Source organism: Balaenoptera acutorostrata, chromosome 10 (assembly GCF_949987535.1).
Source record: "Balaenoptera acutorostrata chromosome 10, mBalAcu1.1, whole genome shotgun sequence".
NCBI classification, from domain to species: Eukaryota; Metazoa; Chordata; class Mammalia; order Artiodactyla; family Balaenopteridae; genus Balaenoptera; species Balaenoptera acutorostrata.
The window spans coordinates 43969767-43986236 of record NC_080073.1 but is presented as its reverse complement, the minus strand read 5'-3'; the positions used below and the strand labels follow the sequence as shown (position 1 = coordinate 43986236).

At 40.2% G+C, this 16470-nt stretch overlaps 2 protein-coding genes across 3 annotated transcripts in view; one reads left to right on the top strand and one right to left on the bottom strand.

Moving 5' to 3' along the window:
* WDR48 (WD repeat domain 48) overlaps window positions 1-3634 on the bottom strand; it is a 44742-nt gene extending 41108 nt beyond the window's left edge. The window contains exon 1 of one of the 2 annotated variants that reach the window (XM_007191451.2): window positions 3565-3634. In XM_007191451.2, the coding sequence (XP_007191513.1) occupies window positions 3565-3612 (48 nt within the window). In that variant the 5' untranslated portion in view covers window positions 3613-3634. Of the gene's footprint in view, window positions 1-3471; window positions 3494-3564 lie in introns of those variants that run through there. The other variant, XM_057554102.1, reaches the window with a different exon arrangement.
* A 35-nt stretch (window positions 3635-3669) lies between these two features.
* Window positions 3670-16470, top strand: part of SCN11A (sodium voltage-gated channel alpha subunit 11) — a 128143-nt gene continuing 115342 nt past the window's right edge. Inside the window, exons 1-2 of the mRNA XM_057555251.1 lie at window positions 3670-3735; window positions 4671-4870. Coding sequence (XP_057411234.1) covers window positions 4798-4870 — 73 coding nt within the window. The 5' untranslated portion in view covers window positions 3670-3735; window positions 4671-4797. The remainder of the gene's footprint in view (window positions 3736-4670; window positions 4871-16470) is intronic.

Here is a 16470-nt window from a genome sequence, read left to right as displayed (position 1 = left end):
TTTAAGAGACTGTTACCATGGATAGTATGGGGAAAGGATTTGAGATCTAGAACAGGTGCAGCCACCATGCCACCAAGAGGGAAGACCTAGATCTAGGAGTTTGGGAATAGGAGAGGACAACCTGGAGGCAGCCCAATAGTAAAGGTGACTTTACATCACTCCTCAGGGTACAGAGTCACAGTGAATCTGCTGGTTCAAGATTTGCATGAAGCTAGCACCACCTCTTGAGTTATCATTTATATGAGCCAATACATATGTTTATTGTGTGAACCTGGTTATGTTGGATTTGGGGTCATTTCCAACCAAAAGAATCACCTTGTTATGAAAGACCAAGTATTTACACTCTTGAAACAACACTGAGTACTAGGGCATGGTTATTGCTCCTAAACCAGGAACACTAGTGACTTTTGTCCAACCTCATTCCAAGAGTTCTGAAGCAAGTAAGGAAAAGAGGCCACAGCTGAAGGAAAGATGGAGACAGACAGCCAACCAACAGACCCACATTGTTGGAAAATCATAACATTAAAGGGATTGCCAGGGACTGAAAAGACTTGCTTTGATATCCTGATTACCAGGAGAGAGCTGCATCATATATCTAAATTCACACATTTGTCTGATCATGTTTCGGACAATCACAAATCCACCCCTCCTCCTCATACTCACCTCCGGTCTCCTTAGAAGTTGAAGATGGTAGGACATGTGCTCATTCTTCATTATGTCTATAATTAATAAGTAGTATGCCTGGACCCTTCTCCACTGGTTATTTATCAATATTATAAGTCTCAACGGTTCTTTCTGGCCTACTATTTGATAATGGAGCTCAGGGCTACTGCCTCTTGGTACAAGAAACAGACAGCCAAGAGGCAAAATAAATTTCTGTAGCCATTTATATTTTTTCTAAAATGGAAAGATTTTTTTTTAATTTATAAGAGCAAAGAATGTTGTAAAAAGTTAAAAAATATAAAGATTCATATATTTTAAAGTAAAAGATATTCTGTTTCCCACCTTACCAATAATCACATAATGTAATACTCCAAAGATAATCACTGTTGATATCCTTCCAGACTTTGAAAATGCCTTATTTCCTTTGTGGAAATGGGACCATGCTATGTTGATTTCCTATTTTGACTTCTGGACACGTTTCCTTTTTAATAATATAAATCTAGCTTATCTTTTAATTGCAAACTAATCTACTATATGAATGTACCTAACTTATCTGCCACTTGACTACTGATAAACATTTAGATTTTTGTTTTTCACAATGACAGCATTCCTATAATAAACACCGTTGCATAACGAGAGAAAGATATATGCATATGTACTTCTGTAAAACAATTTTTTAGACAAGGAATTGCTGGGTCAAAGGAAATGTGTATTTAAAAATCTGACAAACAGGAAGACACGAAACATGAATACCATGACTCCACTTCGAGTAAAAAAATCACCTAAGTCGGGTACACACACACATGAAACGGTATAGAACATTAGTTTTCAACCAGCAACAACTGTGACCTCCAGGGAACATCTGAAAATGTCTAGAGTCAATTTTCGTTGTCACAACTGGGAAGGTGCCAGTGTCTAGTGGGAAGGCAGGATGATGGAAAACAACAGTCCTCCCACAATTAAGAATTATCCAGCCCAAGATGTCAATTGGGCTCTCAGTGAAAAACCCTTAGCTAGGATTATACCTCACAGTCTTCAAAGCAGTTTTCTTTGAAGAGTGGAAGACAATTATCATTTACACTTTTGTTTGTGGGTTTTTTTTTTTTGCAATGAACATGCACTAGTTTAAAAAACACTTCCATAAACAAAAGTTCTCCCTTGTGTTGAGATAAAATCAATCTCTGTGGCTTCTCATATTGGTTCTACACCTTAAAGACAAATTCTGAAAGCAGCTAACAAAACTCATTGAATCTTCTCTTCAGCAGACTGATCTTAGATGGTTCTTCTGAATGCTATTCCTAGGAAATAGCTTCAAGTCACTTCACCAATCTGATTGCTATACCTATTAAGAACAAGGTACTAAGTGCTGATCCCCAAACTCTAGCTTTGTACTCTGATCAGTGAAGAGTGAAATGATCATCTTTTTCATTCTGCATACAATGGCTCATATTCAGCTTATTAAAACACTCAGTTTTTCCACACATGCTGCAGCTAATTTACATTTTCCCCATCCAGTACTTTTATATTGCCTTTTAAGTCTAAATGCAAGAAACTAAGACACTTGATTAACTCTCCTTACTACCCTAAGGAATGTACCTAACACACTAGTGTCTAGAATACAATCAAGTTACAATTTTGAGTTACATTTTAGTCAGGAACAGACACTCTCACCACCTGACTTGGATGCTGGGGTTACTTAAATCCCATCACTGATGCACTTAAAAATCACCAACAAGGTATGCTATTTTAGATTCTTATTAATGTCCTTCAATTCAACAAACATCTAGTGAGTGCCTAGGACACTGTACTGATCAATGAGATCAATAAAACAAAGAAGTGAACTGGCCAGAAGACTTTATGGCCTACAGCCATTTCCTCAATGAAGGAACCCCTTGTCCGGACTACCTATTAAACACTCACTGATTTCAACCTGTAGAACTACATATAATGCTGTTTTATAAAGAAAGCTTGGGTGTTACTTATTCCTGTACTCTCTCAATTCTTTGCACATTTTGGGGCCTAAACTAAGTGCTCAGTAAATGTTTAATAAGTGCACCGTACTGTCACCACTACATACAACATACCTGCAGGTAAACACCTGTAATAGGGCTTTTACTCCTTAGATCGTTGAAAATAATAGCAATAACGCTTAAACGTACCCAAAACAAAACTGGATTCACGAAAGCATAAAGCACACACGGGCGGGTTAGGTAACTCTTTACCCTTGAATAATACATTAGAGAAACAGAAAGAAAGATTCAAGGATGCACTCTGAAGAAGAAATGGTGAAGACGAAATTAAATTCCAAAACATTGAAAATTATAATTCCCCCACTAACATCAGCATACACCCACGTCATTTCCACCTTGGGGGTTGGGGGAAGCTCCCGCATAAAAGGAGGCAGGGGGCTCCCACATGCATGACCCCTGCTCAAAAACCCGGCAGGGCTCCGCAGCCCCGCCGCAGCCCCGCCACGCCCCCGCACGGGCCCACTCACTCCGCTGCCCGCCCCGCGGGGAAGCTCCCGCAGGCCTCCGCTCCGACGCCGCTGGGCACAGCGCTTGGGAGACAGGCAAGGGAAGGGAGGCAGATGGGCGGGGAACGAGCCCAGCCCGACCACGCAAGCCCAAGCCTACGAAACAGTGGACGACCGGCAACCCCAGGCTCCCAACCGCGCGCCCAAGGGTCCCGGGACGGGGCTCCGGCGGGTCCAGTCTGCCGCCCCCCGCCCCTTCCTCAAGCCGTTAGAGCCGCAGCCCCACCCCTAGCCGCCGGCCGCGCCCCGTCCCGCTCGCCCCAAGCCGCTACCTCGGCCGACCGCGGCCCGAGGTATCTGCTCGCTGGAGGTGGGCCCGGGGATGCCAGCCACGCCCGGGAGGTCGAGGAGCCGGGGTCCCCTACCTGCACTTTCCTCCGCCCTGCCGTGTTCTGCCGGTGATGGGCCGCCATCTTGCATGTTGACACTCGTACGTCATTTCCGGCAGTGGCTTGGACCGGGCGGATGTACCGCCTCTTCCCCTTTGGCCGAGGCCTGGTGGAGTTTTCCTGAGGGAATCTTTCTCGCTGTGGCCGGTGAGCCTGTGGTGCGGCAGAAGCACTTAAAAGCCGTTGCGTGCATATAATGCTGGCGGAGAGAGAGCCACTTTGTGACGCAAGGGAGCAATCTGTATCCAGCTCTGTGTGGGCCTGGACCCTGGCTTGCGCTGTTCTCCTCAGAGGCCCAAGTAGGCCTAAGAAAAGCGCTGAAAGAATTACTGCTGGAGATGGGCGCCTTGGACTCCACCTCCACTCCCTCAAACATTCGTGAGCAGCCAAGGGAACCGGCATATTTGCCATGAAGTACCTAAAAAAGGCGGAGAATTATAAACTGGCCTGGGGAGGAGAAATAGAAAGGTTTGCAAAGGAGGTGGCCCCATCTTAAGGAGGCGCACGGTATTCGTTTAAATAAGAGATGGGGAATTCCCTGGCGGTCCTGGTTAGGACTCAAAGGCCAAAAAAAAAAAAATTGATGTTATAAGAAGGCAAAAAATACACACTAGTTAAAATTGTTTACAGCCGGACTTACCTGGTGGTCCAGTGGTTAAGACTTTGAGCTTCCACTGCAGGGGGCGTGGTTTTGATCCCCTGTCGGGGGGAAATAAAATCCTGCATGACCCACGGCAAAAAAAAAAAAAAAAATGTTGACAGAGACAACTAAATTCCAAATCCTGAAGGAGTTGGGGCTCACTCTAGTATCTGGTTTAAATCATCTCTTATACTGGGACAGTTAGACCTTTCTGGATGAAGGTTTGACCTGAGGAAATTTTCCTGACACTAATTATAAGTCTTGATGGTCCAAGGCTAATTATTTGGCCAGTTGGTCAAGGACATGGAAAGAGCACGATTGGAGAACTGGTGACAAGGAAGCCTTGGGAAGGGATATGGTGATGGACTTTGCAGAATGAATCTTAAGAATCATGTGGATGAAATGAACAGCTTTGTGGATTAAACTCAGCCTCCTTTTCCAGGCTCAGTGGACTCATGAATGAAATGGTGATGATAACAAGGTTGGAGCTGTGCATGGGATCACCAAGCCACTGCTGAGCGTTCAGGCTGCTAGCAGCAGTGAGCAGTCCTGAGCTGGTGATATGCCTCATGCTCCAGGAAGACCAGCCAACCGCTTGGAGGCAAGCGGATTCCATTGGCCCTCCCCGTCATCGAGGAAGTGGTAGTTATTTGTCCTCTCTGAAATACACTAAGTTTAAATTTGCTTTCCTTGATTGCTGTGCTCTGTCAGCACCACCATCTGGGAACTTCCTGAATGCTTTATGCACTGTCATTGTGTCTGACACCATATTGCTTCTGATCAAGAAATTCACTCTGTAATGAAAGAAGCAATGCAGTGGGCTGTTGCCCATAGACTTCATTGGTCTAATTGTATAGTCTATCACCAAGAAGCACCTGGTCTTATTGAAGTCTTACTTATGGTGCTTTCTGGAAAATAACCCTTTTTGATGCTGTTTTATAGGATGCAGTATATGCTTTGAACTAGTGTCCAATATTTGGCACTCTTTCTTCCTGTTCCTGTTATCTATTGCTGTATAACCACCCCAAAACTTAGTCGTTTAAAGCAACTTCAACATTTACTTTGCTTACAAATCTGTAATTTATGCAGGGCTCAGTGGGGACAGCTTATCTCTGTTCCACTTTCCACTTGATGCCAGTTGGGGCAGCTAAAAAGTTGGCAGCTGGAATCATCTAAAGGCCCACTCCTTTACATGTCTGGTGACTGATGCTGAATCTGTGGGCAGAACACCTACTCATGGCCTTTCCACAGTGCTGTTTGGCTCCTCACAACATAGTAGCTGGGTTCCAAGGGCAAGCATGCCGGGAGAGAGAAATCCAGGTGGGAACTGTAATGCCTTTTCTAAACTAACAGTGGAAGTCCTGCAGTGTCACTTCAAACCACATTCAGTTCATAGAACTTAGTCACTAAGGCTGCTGATATCTAAGGAGACTCCTTTTTTTAAAATGAGAGAAATGTCAAAGAATTTGTGGATATGTTTTAAAACGACTACATTTCCAAAGGTAAAATTAGTGGATTTAGGAGCAAAGAGATATTATACCTAATGTCCCCCAATTACAATTTTTTAAACTGCCATTCTCAGAGATTCTGGACTTTGCTGGTTTAGAGGGTTGTTACCAAAGAAAGGAATTCCTCCAACAAGGCTGAACAATGGTTCTACTGATTTGGAGCTGGGACTGCCACCTAACCATTTTACATGTCTTGTGTCACTGAATAGGCAAGAGAAGGAGAAGAGCAAGGTTATGGTTTTGGTGGAAGTAATTAACCCTGATCATGAAGCAGAAATAGGTTTGCTGATATAGCTTTAAACAGATAGGTCCATCAAACAGTCAGATCCCTTAGAAATGAAGGTATTGGTTGAAGGTAAAGGGACAACAGAATAGCTGGTGGAAAAAGGAAGTCATAAAGGGAAGTGAAATTCTAATGATCAGGGGAAGAAATGAGAGCAGTCATGTTTCCTTTCCTTTCTTGATGTATCATGTATACTTTTAAGTGTTTTAACTTATTTTCTTTCTTTACCCTTTACTTCACTATTATATGTGGGGTGTGCTATTGTTGGTAAACTTCATTATTTAGTAAGTTGCAGAGGAAAAGATAGCAACTAGAGGTTGTAGACTTAGAAATGGATGATGGATGTGGTAATTGATGAAACATTGGGTTGACTCTTTTGGAGGGTGACAGAGTGAGTGCATCTTTGACTGTGTAAAGGATAGTTGCAGTATTTTAAGTGACAACTTTTTTTGAAGTATAAGCATTGAAAGCAGTGGTTATATTGGTGTTGGGCAGCCAAAGGGATGACTTTACATTTGATATTTTTGTGGCTTTATTTTCTGCTGTCCATCATTTGAGTTCTCTTTCTGTGTTTGGGGAATTCCCCACTATGTGTCTTGGTGGTGGTGAGCACTGCTTACAGAAAGTGAGAAAGACAGTTACTCAGTTTTTCTAGCCTTCTTATAGCAAGAGTGTATGCATGTGACCTCAGCTTGATTAATCCGATGACATCTTGACTGCAACTTGATGAGAAACTCTGAGGCAGCACTATTCAGCTAAACTGCTCCCAAATTCATGCCACTGCAGAAACTGTGTGAGATAATAAATGTTTGTTGTTGTGGGATAATTTATTATGCAGCAATAAATAACTAATGCACCCTCCCTTCTCCATGAGGAGGGGAAATGTCACAGCACTTTCACAACTTTACAAAGATAGTCTCATCATCAGCTTCTTCAATCTCCATTTAATTCTTTGTCTTTTCTTGTGTAACTGTCAGGAGGCTTATCCTGGCAGAATTCCTTCATCAGTCTCTTAGAATTTTCTCCATAGGAAGATTGGTACCTTTATTCAAAATGTAAGAAGCCTCGACACCTACTGTATTTTTCTCAGTTTTTGAGACCTCTGTTTAAAGTCCTAGGCAACATGAAAACTTTAACATCCTGAAAAAAAATCCGCACACGTATTAAATAAAAATACAATCGATTTTAAAAGTAAATAAGAGTTCTAGAAGGCTTCTACTTCCAAATAATTCAGACTGGTTCTTGTTAAATCTTACTCTGGAGGTTGACCCTTCCCTCTGTCAGTTACCTTTCAATTAACTTCTTACATCTTCAGTTTTTTAAATCTATAAAATGGAATCACAACAGTACCTATTTCATATGGTTCTTATGAAATAACCTTACCACAGTACCTGGTAGGTAGGAAATATTCAGTATACTTTAGGTATTATTTTTAATCATCACCTTGCTCAGGAAACATTGCCAGAATGTTATAATAACATTACCAAAATGTTGTAATTTCCCAGGATAGATTTTCTCCTGTTTTATATAATGTAGGCTCTATCACTTTTTAAAGTTTTCAAACCAGCTTGAAATTTCATCTTTTGTTCTTGCCTACTTTCTTGTTTTCAACAGCCTGGAAAAAGATTCATGAAATGATAAGGCCTTTTAACAGATTTGTCCACATGTTTAAATACATGTTCTCTGGCTCCATGATCAATCCATTTACTGAAGGAAGTGAAGGTGACCAGGTATGTCTTTGAACCAAACCCCCATCGGGGGGAGACATGAATGTTTTCATGTTTTTTGTTTTATTTGTTTAAGAGGAATTAATATGTTTTGAAAATTTGTTTTAAAGCACACAGTCGTAGCGCCTTGGTTCGCAGCTACTACTGTCTGCTAGTGCTTAATGCATTAATTTGGATATTTTAAAGATGAATTTTAAAAAGAATAAAATTTTAAGCCTCATGCAGGTAATGTGGAAGTGCTAAATAAACTTTGTAATGCAAGCCTGTCATGATATCAACCAGCTTCATGGAGAAATTGAGAGGCTGCGTTATTTCCTTATAATTCTTTAATGATTCTCTAAAACAATGCTTCCTTAAAGAAATAGGGTGTTATGATATATAATAGACTATAAGATCATAATTAAATAAACATGCATAAGTGAAGCAATATTATATAAGTAAACATAGAGACTCAGAATGCTTAAGATGTTTATGTCAAAAGTTGTATGCTAGTTTATGTCTTGTCAGCAAATCCTCAGGTTTAAATACAGTCTTAGAAGGCTTTACTGAGTGACTCCTTATTCAACGTTAACTTATTTCTGAACACACTGGGAAAAAAGTATCCTTTAGTTCTTTTTACTTCTTTCTGTCTATATTTTTGCACGCCAATATTAGAAATAGAAATCAGTTTCTTCCGTTCCAAAAATGTTTTGACCTTGTCTAGCTTTCCCACTGGAGGGCAGTAGAGAACTATCCAAGCCATCCCTGATTTTGCACCTCACTGGCTCTAATGTGTGACAAGTCAGACCTTAAAATCCTTGGTACTTATTTCCTACTGAGAAAATGTCATAATCAAAGTACGTTTTTAGAAAGCCTATTCACTCCCAGAAAAAACCATAATTGATTGTGGGAATAAAAGAAAATAAAGCAAAATGAATGCATTTATAAGTATTTACTAAGTGGACAAAAAAAACTAAACCTACATCACAAATGTACTTTTTAAAAAATTTTATTTATTTATTAATTTATTCATTATTTTTGGCTGCGTCGGGTCTTTGTTGCGGCATGCGGGATCTTTTGTTGCGCTGCGGGGGCTCTTCGTTGTAGTGTGCGGGCTTAGTTCCTCTGCGGCATGTGGAATCTTAGTTCCGAGACCAGGGATCGAACCCACGTCCCCTGCATTGGAAAGCGGATTCTTTGCCACTGGACCACCAGGGAAGTCCCACAAATGTACTTTTTTGTGGTGGAATTTTTGTACAGGAGCTGAACTGCCTGAGGCTTCCTAAAATACTAGTCCAAAAAATACAGTGTATGTGAATCTTACTCCAAAACTTTGACATATAAGTATATCATATTAGCTTATTGAAATTATTTATAATTCTGAGCTCCCAGACAGCCAAAATGATGGAAAAGTCAACCTCAGTTATTGTTAAGACTCCCCTGACTACCTTGATCCACCGTTAGGTCACTGACGAATGACCAGGAGTCATACGGGGAGGCACCAACAATTCTCAGGCCACAATGGTTAGTTCTGAGGTGCCCAGTGTCCTTTGAAAGTGGCCAGGCCTCTGTTCTTTTCCTCCACTGGGACTGGGGTTTTTTGTTATAGCTGGAAATCCTAGTGCTTAGGGCCCCACCCTTCTAAGATATGCAGCCATCATTGACCAGGGTCTGTCACCAACCGGGATGCTTTCAACAGTGGTCACAGGTCTTTACTCTTTGTAGAACCTCTCTTCCTGCTTTCACTGACCTCTCTGCCCTACAAAGAGTATGGATTTTTTCCCCCTGTACACCCTTTCCCACCTAGATTTGCAACTTAAGCTCTTCAGTGAGCTTGGGCTTTCCTTAAAGGCAAGACAAGAGGTAGTCTTTAAGCTTCAGGACCGCTATTACAAACCACTCCTGAGATCAGCAAGCACTATGGACTGGCAACCATCAGCAGAAGATGGGGGAAGGAGGGAAGACTGCTGCAAAAACAAAGTACCCTCTAATGTCTCAACAAATTATCCTCCACAGAAGCTAGAACCCAAGACAATTATTTTCCTGGTAATCTCCCTATAGAAACCACAGGTATTCTTTATGCCTCCAAACACCTTTAAACTGCATTCAAAATTAGGGTTGTGAGTCTGGAAATCTTTCTTTGCTAATTTGTTGTACATGAATGCCTGCAGAAGCCTTTGAATGCTAAATGCTGTGGGAGGGGTAGTTTCCATGGTAACTTTTCAGTGCACTCTTTTTCTTGCACTTCAATTAGATCTTCATTGCTGAGCGGTTGTGAATGAGAAGGTAACAGCTCAGTCACATCTAGAGGGCTGGAGAGTTGCAGCCTTTCTAGATGCAGCTATATTCTCAGTCCACTGAGTTGTACTGCGCTTGTCTTGCCCCATCTCTTCATGGTGCCCCAGCACCACAATGGGAAAATATATTTGCAACACACATGACAAAGGGCCAATTTCCTTAATATACCAAGAGAGCATACAAGTTAATATGAACAATACCAAAACACTATGGAAAAAAATGAGCAAAGGACATAAATAGGCAGCTTACAGAAAAAGAAAATTAATGGCTTACATTGTATGAAAATGTGTTTAATCTCATTCATAATGAAGGAAATACATATTTAAATAAGATTCCATTTTTCACCTACCAGATTGGAAAAGATCTAAAAGTTTGATAATATACTGTGTTCAGAGAATGTGGAAAACCCATCATTTTAGAGACTCTTCGTGGGAGGGTAAATTGGTATAATCTCCTTGGAGGGTGATTTAGCATTTTCTCTTCTAGAAATTTATCCTACAAGTGCAATTACATTTAACTTAAAAATACAAATAAAAGAATATTTATTGATGCATTGTTGAAGCAAATGACTGGGACCGATTAAATGAGTTGATACATCCAGACAGTTATTCACACTGGACAATGAGGGACAGAAGTAAAGTTGGGTTTTCCTTAAATCCCAGAGTTGTATGTTCAGCCTATATGTGAAATGCTGTTAAAGGATAATTCTTAAAAAAAAAAAAGTAAAATCATGGCTCTCATGCAGATATAAAATGAACAAGTGTTAAAGATTTCATTTTGTTCACAATGAAGGACTGTTGTCAAACCTAAGTTTGTGTGCCCAACGCACAGTGAGGCCAAACAAACCAAAACATCGGCTTTTGGAACAGAGAAAGGTTTATCGCAAGGGCCAAGCAAGGGGAATGGTCTGCTTGTGCTCAAAAGACCCGAACTCCCCAATGGCTTCCAGGCAAGGGTTTTAAAAGATATTGTTAGGGGATAGGGTCGTGGGATGCCTGACCAGCTCCTGAACCTTCTTCTGATTGGTTGGTGGTGAGGTAACAGGGTGATGTGTTAGGAATCTCAGCCTTCTGGTTCCAACCAGTCTGGGGTCTAGTGCTTGTGGTCAGCATGTAGTCACCATCCTCCACCTGGGTGAGGGTCTCAGTTTCTGCAGAACAACTCAAAGATATGGATCAGATTGTTATCTATATTCCTTCAGGAGGAACCAGGAGTCCTGTGACTCTCTTTTCCTAATCATTAACTGCTTGAGCCAGCTTTTTGGAACGTGGGGAAGGCCTGTAAGACCGAAGCCTTTTCCCCACAATCAAGAAACAGGGACATGGAAGGACTTTTATACTGAGGAGGGCTAGGCAGATGTCATAACTGGCTCAAAGGAGAAGTCAAGAAACACAGATTCATGTGCAATAAAGGAAGGTTGAAATGGATGTGCAAATGAGGGCCACACTGGTTTACTACTGGTGGGGGAGGTTGTCCCTGTACCTGACAGAATTGATATGTCTGTAGATAGGAGTTATTCTGCCTTGTTATCAGTTATCTATAATTTACAGAGTTGTAAAATAGCTCTCATAGAAACAGAATCAGTAATGCTGCAGGGTTGACCACAGTGTATAGTTTTCCATTTTCTGTACAAGATTTAAGTGATAAATGCAAGAAGTCTAACAGAATGTAAAATCCTTTGGTCCCAATTGTGTGTATGTGTGTGTGTGTATGACATTCAAGTATATGTACCTGAATATGGCATTGGTGGTATAGTGGTGAGCATAGTTGCCTTCCAAGTATGTGTACATATGTACATATATGTGTTCACATACACATTGACTATTTCTTGATGGAGACAGAGGAAATTGATAATTGTGTCTGACACTCGGCAGAGGGACTGAAAGTTGGGAATCTGAGTTGAAAGGGAAATCTATTTTTAACTGTATACCTTTTTATACTACTTGATTTTTTTTCTTTACTTTTGCCATGAACATTTTTTTCATGGCAAGGAAAAGGAAATCTTTCATAAACCTTAATGTGACAAACAATAAAGCAATGAATTATAGAAATGAAGCATTGCAGAAAATACAAGGGGAAATGGATAGAAATGCAATAGCCATGTAAGGGGAACCCTTAACAGACCTCTTTCAGGTCTTGGCAATTGAGCAGACTAAAAATAAGTAAGGATATAAAAAGCAGTTTTCAACATGGGCTGCCTATTAAGAACAATTAGGGAGCTTCCATAGAAAAGCTTTTTTATTTCAAACATATGCAAGAGTAGACAGACTAATCTAATGAACCCACGTGACCCACACCACCCAACTTCGACAGTTACCAATTCACGGCCAACTTTCCTCACCCACTTTTTCCCTTTCTATATGATACTGAAGCAAATCCCAGAAATCGTATCATTTAACCTACACACATTTCCTCCAATGAGTATCTCTAAAATATAAGGATTCTTTTTAAAAAATATAATGACAATACCATTATCACTTTTTTAATTTTTAATACACTATGAACAAGTCTCAGTAAGTTTTTGTTTTTACATCTTTATTGGAGTATAATTGCTTTACAATGTTGGGTTAGTTTCTGCTGTATAACAAAGTGAATCTGCTATATGCATACATATATCACCATATCTCCTCCCTCTTGTGTCTCCTTCCCACCCTCGCTATCTGACCCCTCTAGGTGGTCACAAAGCACCAAGCTGATCTCCCTGTGTTATGTAGCTGCTTCCTACTAGCTATCTATTTTACATTTGGTAGTGTATATATGTCAATGCTACTCTCTCACTTCGTCCTAGCTTATCCTACCCCATCCCCGTGTCCTCAAGTCCATCCTCTACATCTGCATCTTTATTCCTGTCCTGCCCCTAAGTAAGTTCATCAGAACCTTTTTTTTTTTTTAGATTCCATATATATGTGCTAGCATATGGTATTTGTTTTTCTCTTTCTGACTTACTTCACTCTGTATGACAGACTCTAGGTCCATCCACCTCACTACAAATAACTCAATTTCATTTCTTTTTACGGCTGAGTAATAGTCCATTGTATATAGGTGCCACATCTTCTTTATCCATTCATCTGTCGATGGACACTTAGGTTGCTTCCATGTCCTGGCTATTGTAAATAGTGCTGCAATGAACATTGTGGTGCATGACTCCTTTTGAGTTATGGTTTTCTCAGGGTATATGCCCAGCAGTGGGATTGCTGGGTTGTATGGTAGTTCTGTTTTTAGTTTTTTAAGGAACTTCCATAGTGTTCTCCATAGTGGCTGTATCAATTTACATTCTCACCAACAGTGCAAGAGGGTTCCCTTTTCTCCACACCCTCTCCAGCATTTATCGTTTGTAGATTTTTTGATGATGGCCATTCTGACTGGTGTGAGATGATATCTCATTGTAGTTTTGATTTGCATTTCTCTAATGATTAATGATGTTGAGCATTCTTTCATGTGTCTGTTGGCAATCTGTATATCTTCTTTGGAGAAATGTCTATTTAGATCTCCTGTCCAGTTTTGGATTGGGTTGTTTGTTTTTTTGATATTGAGCTGCATGAGCTGCCTGTATATTTTGGAGATTAATCCTTTGTCAGTTGTTTCATTTGCAAATATTTTCTCCCATTCTGAGGGTTATCTTATGTCTTGTTTATGGTTCCCTTTGCTGTGCAAAAGCTTTTAAGTTTCATTAGGTCTCATTTGATTATTTTTGTTTTTATTTCCATTTCTTTAGGAGGTGGGTCAAAAAGGATCTTGCTGTGATTTATGTCATGGAGTGTTCTTCCTATGTTTTGCTCTAAGAGTTTTATAGTGTCTGGCCTTACATTTAGGTCTTTAATCCACTTTGAGTTTATTTTTGTGTATGGTGTTAGGGAGTGTTTTAATTTCATTCTTTTACACGTAGCTGTCCAGTTTTCCCAGCACCACTTATTGAAGAGGCTGTCTTTGCTCCACTGTATACTCTTGCCTCCTTTATCAAAGAAAAGGTGACCATATGTGCGTGGGATTATCTCTGGGGTTCTATCCTGTTCCATTGGTCTATATTTCTGTTTTTGTGCCAGTACCATACTGTCTTGATTACTGTAGCTTTGCAGTATAGTCTGAAGTCCAGGAGCCTGATTCTACCAGCTCCATTTTTCTTTCTCAAGATTACTTTGGCTATTTGGGGTCTTTTGTGTTTCCACACAAATTGTGAAATTTTTTGTTCTAGTTCTGTGGAAAATGCCATTGGTAGTTTGATAGGGATTGCATTGACAATACCATTATCACTTTTTTAAAAAATTAAAAATTCATAGGTACAATATCATTATCCCAACTAAAAAATAGCAGTAATTCCTTAACTTCATCAAAGATTCAGTATTAAAATTCCCAACTGTTTTATAAAGGTCATTTTTACAAATAGTTTTGTTTGAATTAGGATTTGAATAAGGTCCACACGTTTTGATTAGTTGATGTGTCTCTCAATTCTTTTATTGTAATCTATACATTACCTGGGGAGCTTCTAGAAAATATCGTAGTCCAGGCTTCATCCTGACAATGTTGAATTTTACCTGAGCCATGTGCTCCTGGAAAACAGGGACAGTTAAAGAAACACACACACACACACACACACACACACACACACACACACACACACGTGCGCGTACACACAGAGCCTCTTTTGTGTTCTGGAAAAGACTACAAAGAACCATCCTCTTCCATATGACTTAGGTAAGACTCACGTGTGCCCCCTTGTTTACCTATGACAAGACTAGACACAGACCTTCTAAGTTCCCATTCTTGGCCTCATAAATGATTAACGGAACTGCTTGTCCCCATTGACCAATCAGAACAAAATGCTTGTTAAACTTCGGTTAAGATTCTTTCCTCCAAGGTCCCTAAGCTTTAGCCCACACTCAATCTGAGCCAGCACACAGTCCTCCTTGTGAGCAAAAAAAGAATGAAGAGTGTAACTCACCATCCGGTTCTACAAGGGTGAGGTCACAACCCACTGCAGTCACCCACTGACAGTGCACAATGGGCCTTGAGGGGAATTCAGGATGAAAAAACAAAATGAGGCACTCTGTTCTTTGAATCAATGGGCCCCTAGATAGCTAAGATGCATATCTCAGGAAGAATTCCAATGACCCCAGCTTCTTGCATCTTCCCGTACATGGAAAAGCATTAAAATCATTAACTTGATTTTGTTTGCGATTAACGTTAATCTTTTTAAAATTTTTTTTGTTAATCTTTTGCCAAGATGTATGCTTGAGTTGTGTATATGTCTTAGCCAAAAAATTCATGGCTCCTTTCCTACGTCTTTGGAGCAGTTTACTCAGAGCTACTGAATGGCTGGCTCCTAGCCTATAGTCCTCAGTAAGACCCTGAAAAAAACTTAAACTCACAACTCTCATGTTGTGCATTTTTCTTTAAGTCAACATCCTTAACAACCTCTCCTGAGAAAAGGCTGGCCTCAGGGTAGAACATTTTCTGATCTACTCCCATCAGGTCACTGTTGGGGCCCAGGGCAGACCACCCCAAAATACACCACAATGGCATGTTGATTATTTTTGAATTAAAGTTACTTAAGAAATGACCCATGCAAAAGGGACACTTTGACCTTTCTCTCTGTCCCCTGAAAACAGGAAATAAATATCCCTATGAAAGTTTCCCCTCCCTGTAGAAAGGTAATTCTTATCACCAGAGATAGGGAATTCAGGACTGAGAAGCCTATATAAGAAAACTTTGTTACTTCTTTACTAATTTACTACCCAAACCCAAACTATGCTTAAATTCCTTACTCATTAAGCACCCAAAGCCTAAGTTTCTTTGTTCTGTCAATTCCTCACAAATTTATTGTTTCTTTGTTTAAAAAATTTAAAAACTGCCTGCTTTGGCCACTTCTTAGGTCCCATTTCTATGAAACCTTGGTGTGCACAAATTAAAATTGGTTTCTTTTTTTCCTGTTAATCTTTGTGTCAACTTTATTATTAGTCCAGACACAGGAACTCAAGAAGGGTAGAGGGGGAAATTCCCTCTCCCCAACATCACTCTTTTACCCCACTCCTCCACACCTGGTTCTTTCTAGTCTTATTTACTCCTCTGTATAAAAGAAAAACTTTTTGCCTAATCTTTGAGGTCTTATGGTCAGAGCCTCTCCCTATTGCAATAGCTCTCCTCCCCTTAGTGCAAAGGTCCATGCTGCCCCTCTTTGCAATAATCCTTTTGAATAAAATCTCTCCTTACTAAATCTGGATTTGTTTTTTTATCTGACAATCTCCAGAAATATATTTTTCTCCAGTTGATTATAATATGAAATGAGATTTAAGAAGCACTCGTTAGAAGATGTGAACAATACAATTACTAGGATAATTTAATACATATGTATCTGTGTTAGTCTGTGTTCCTCCAAAAGGCAGATTCTGTGCAAGGTCTTGGTGCAGCTGGTTTATTTAGGAGGTCGTCTCAGGAAGCACAAGAAAAAGA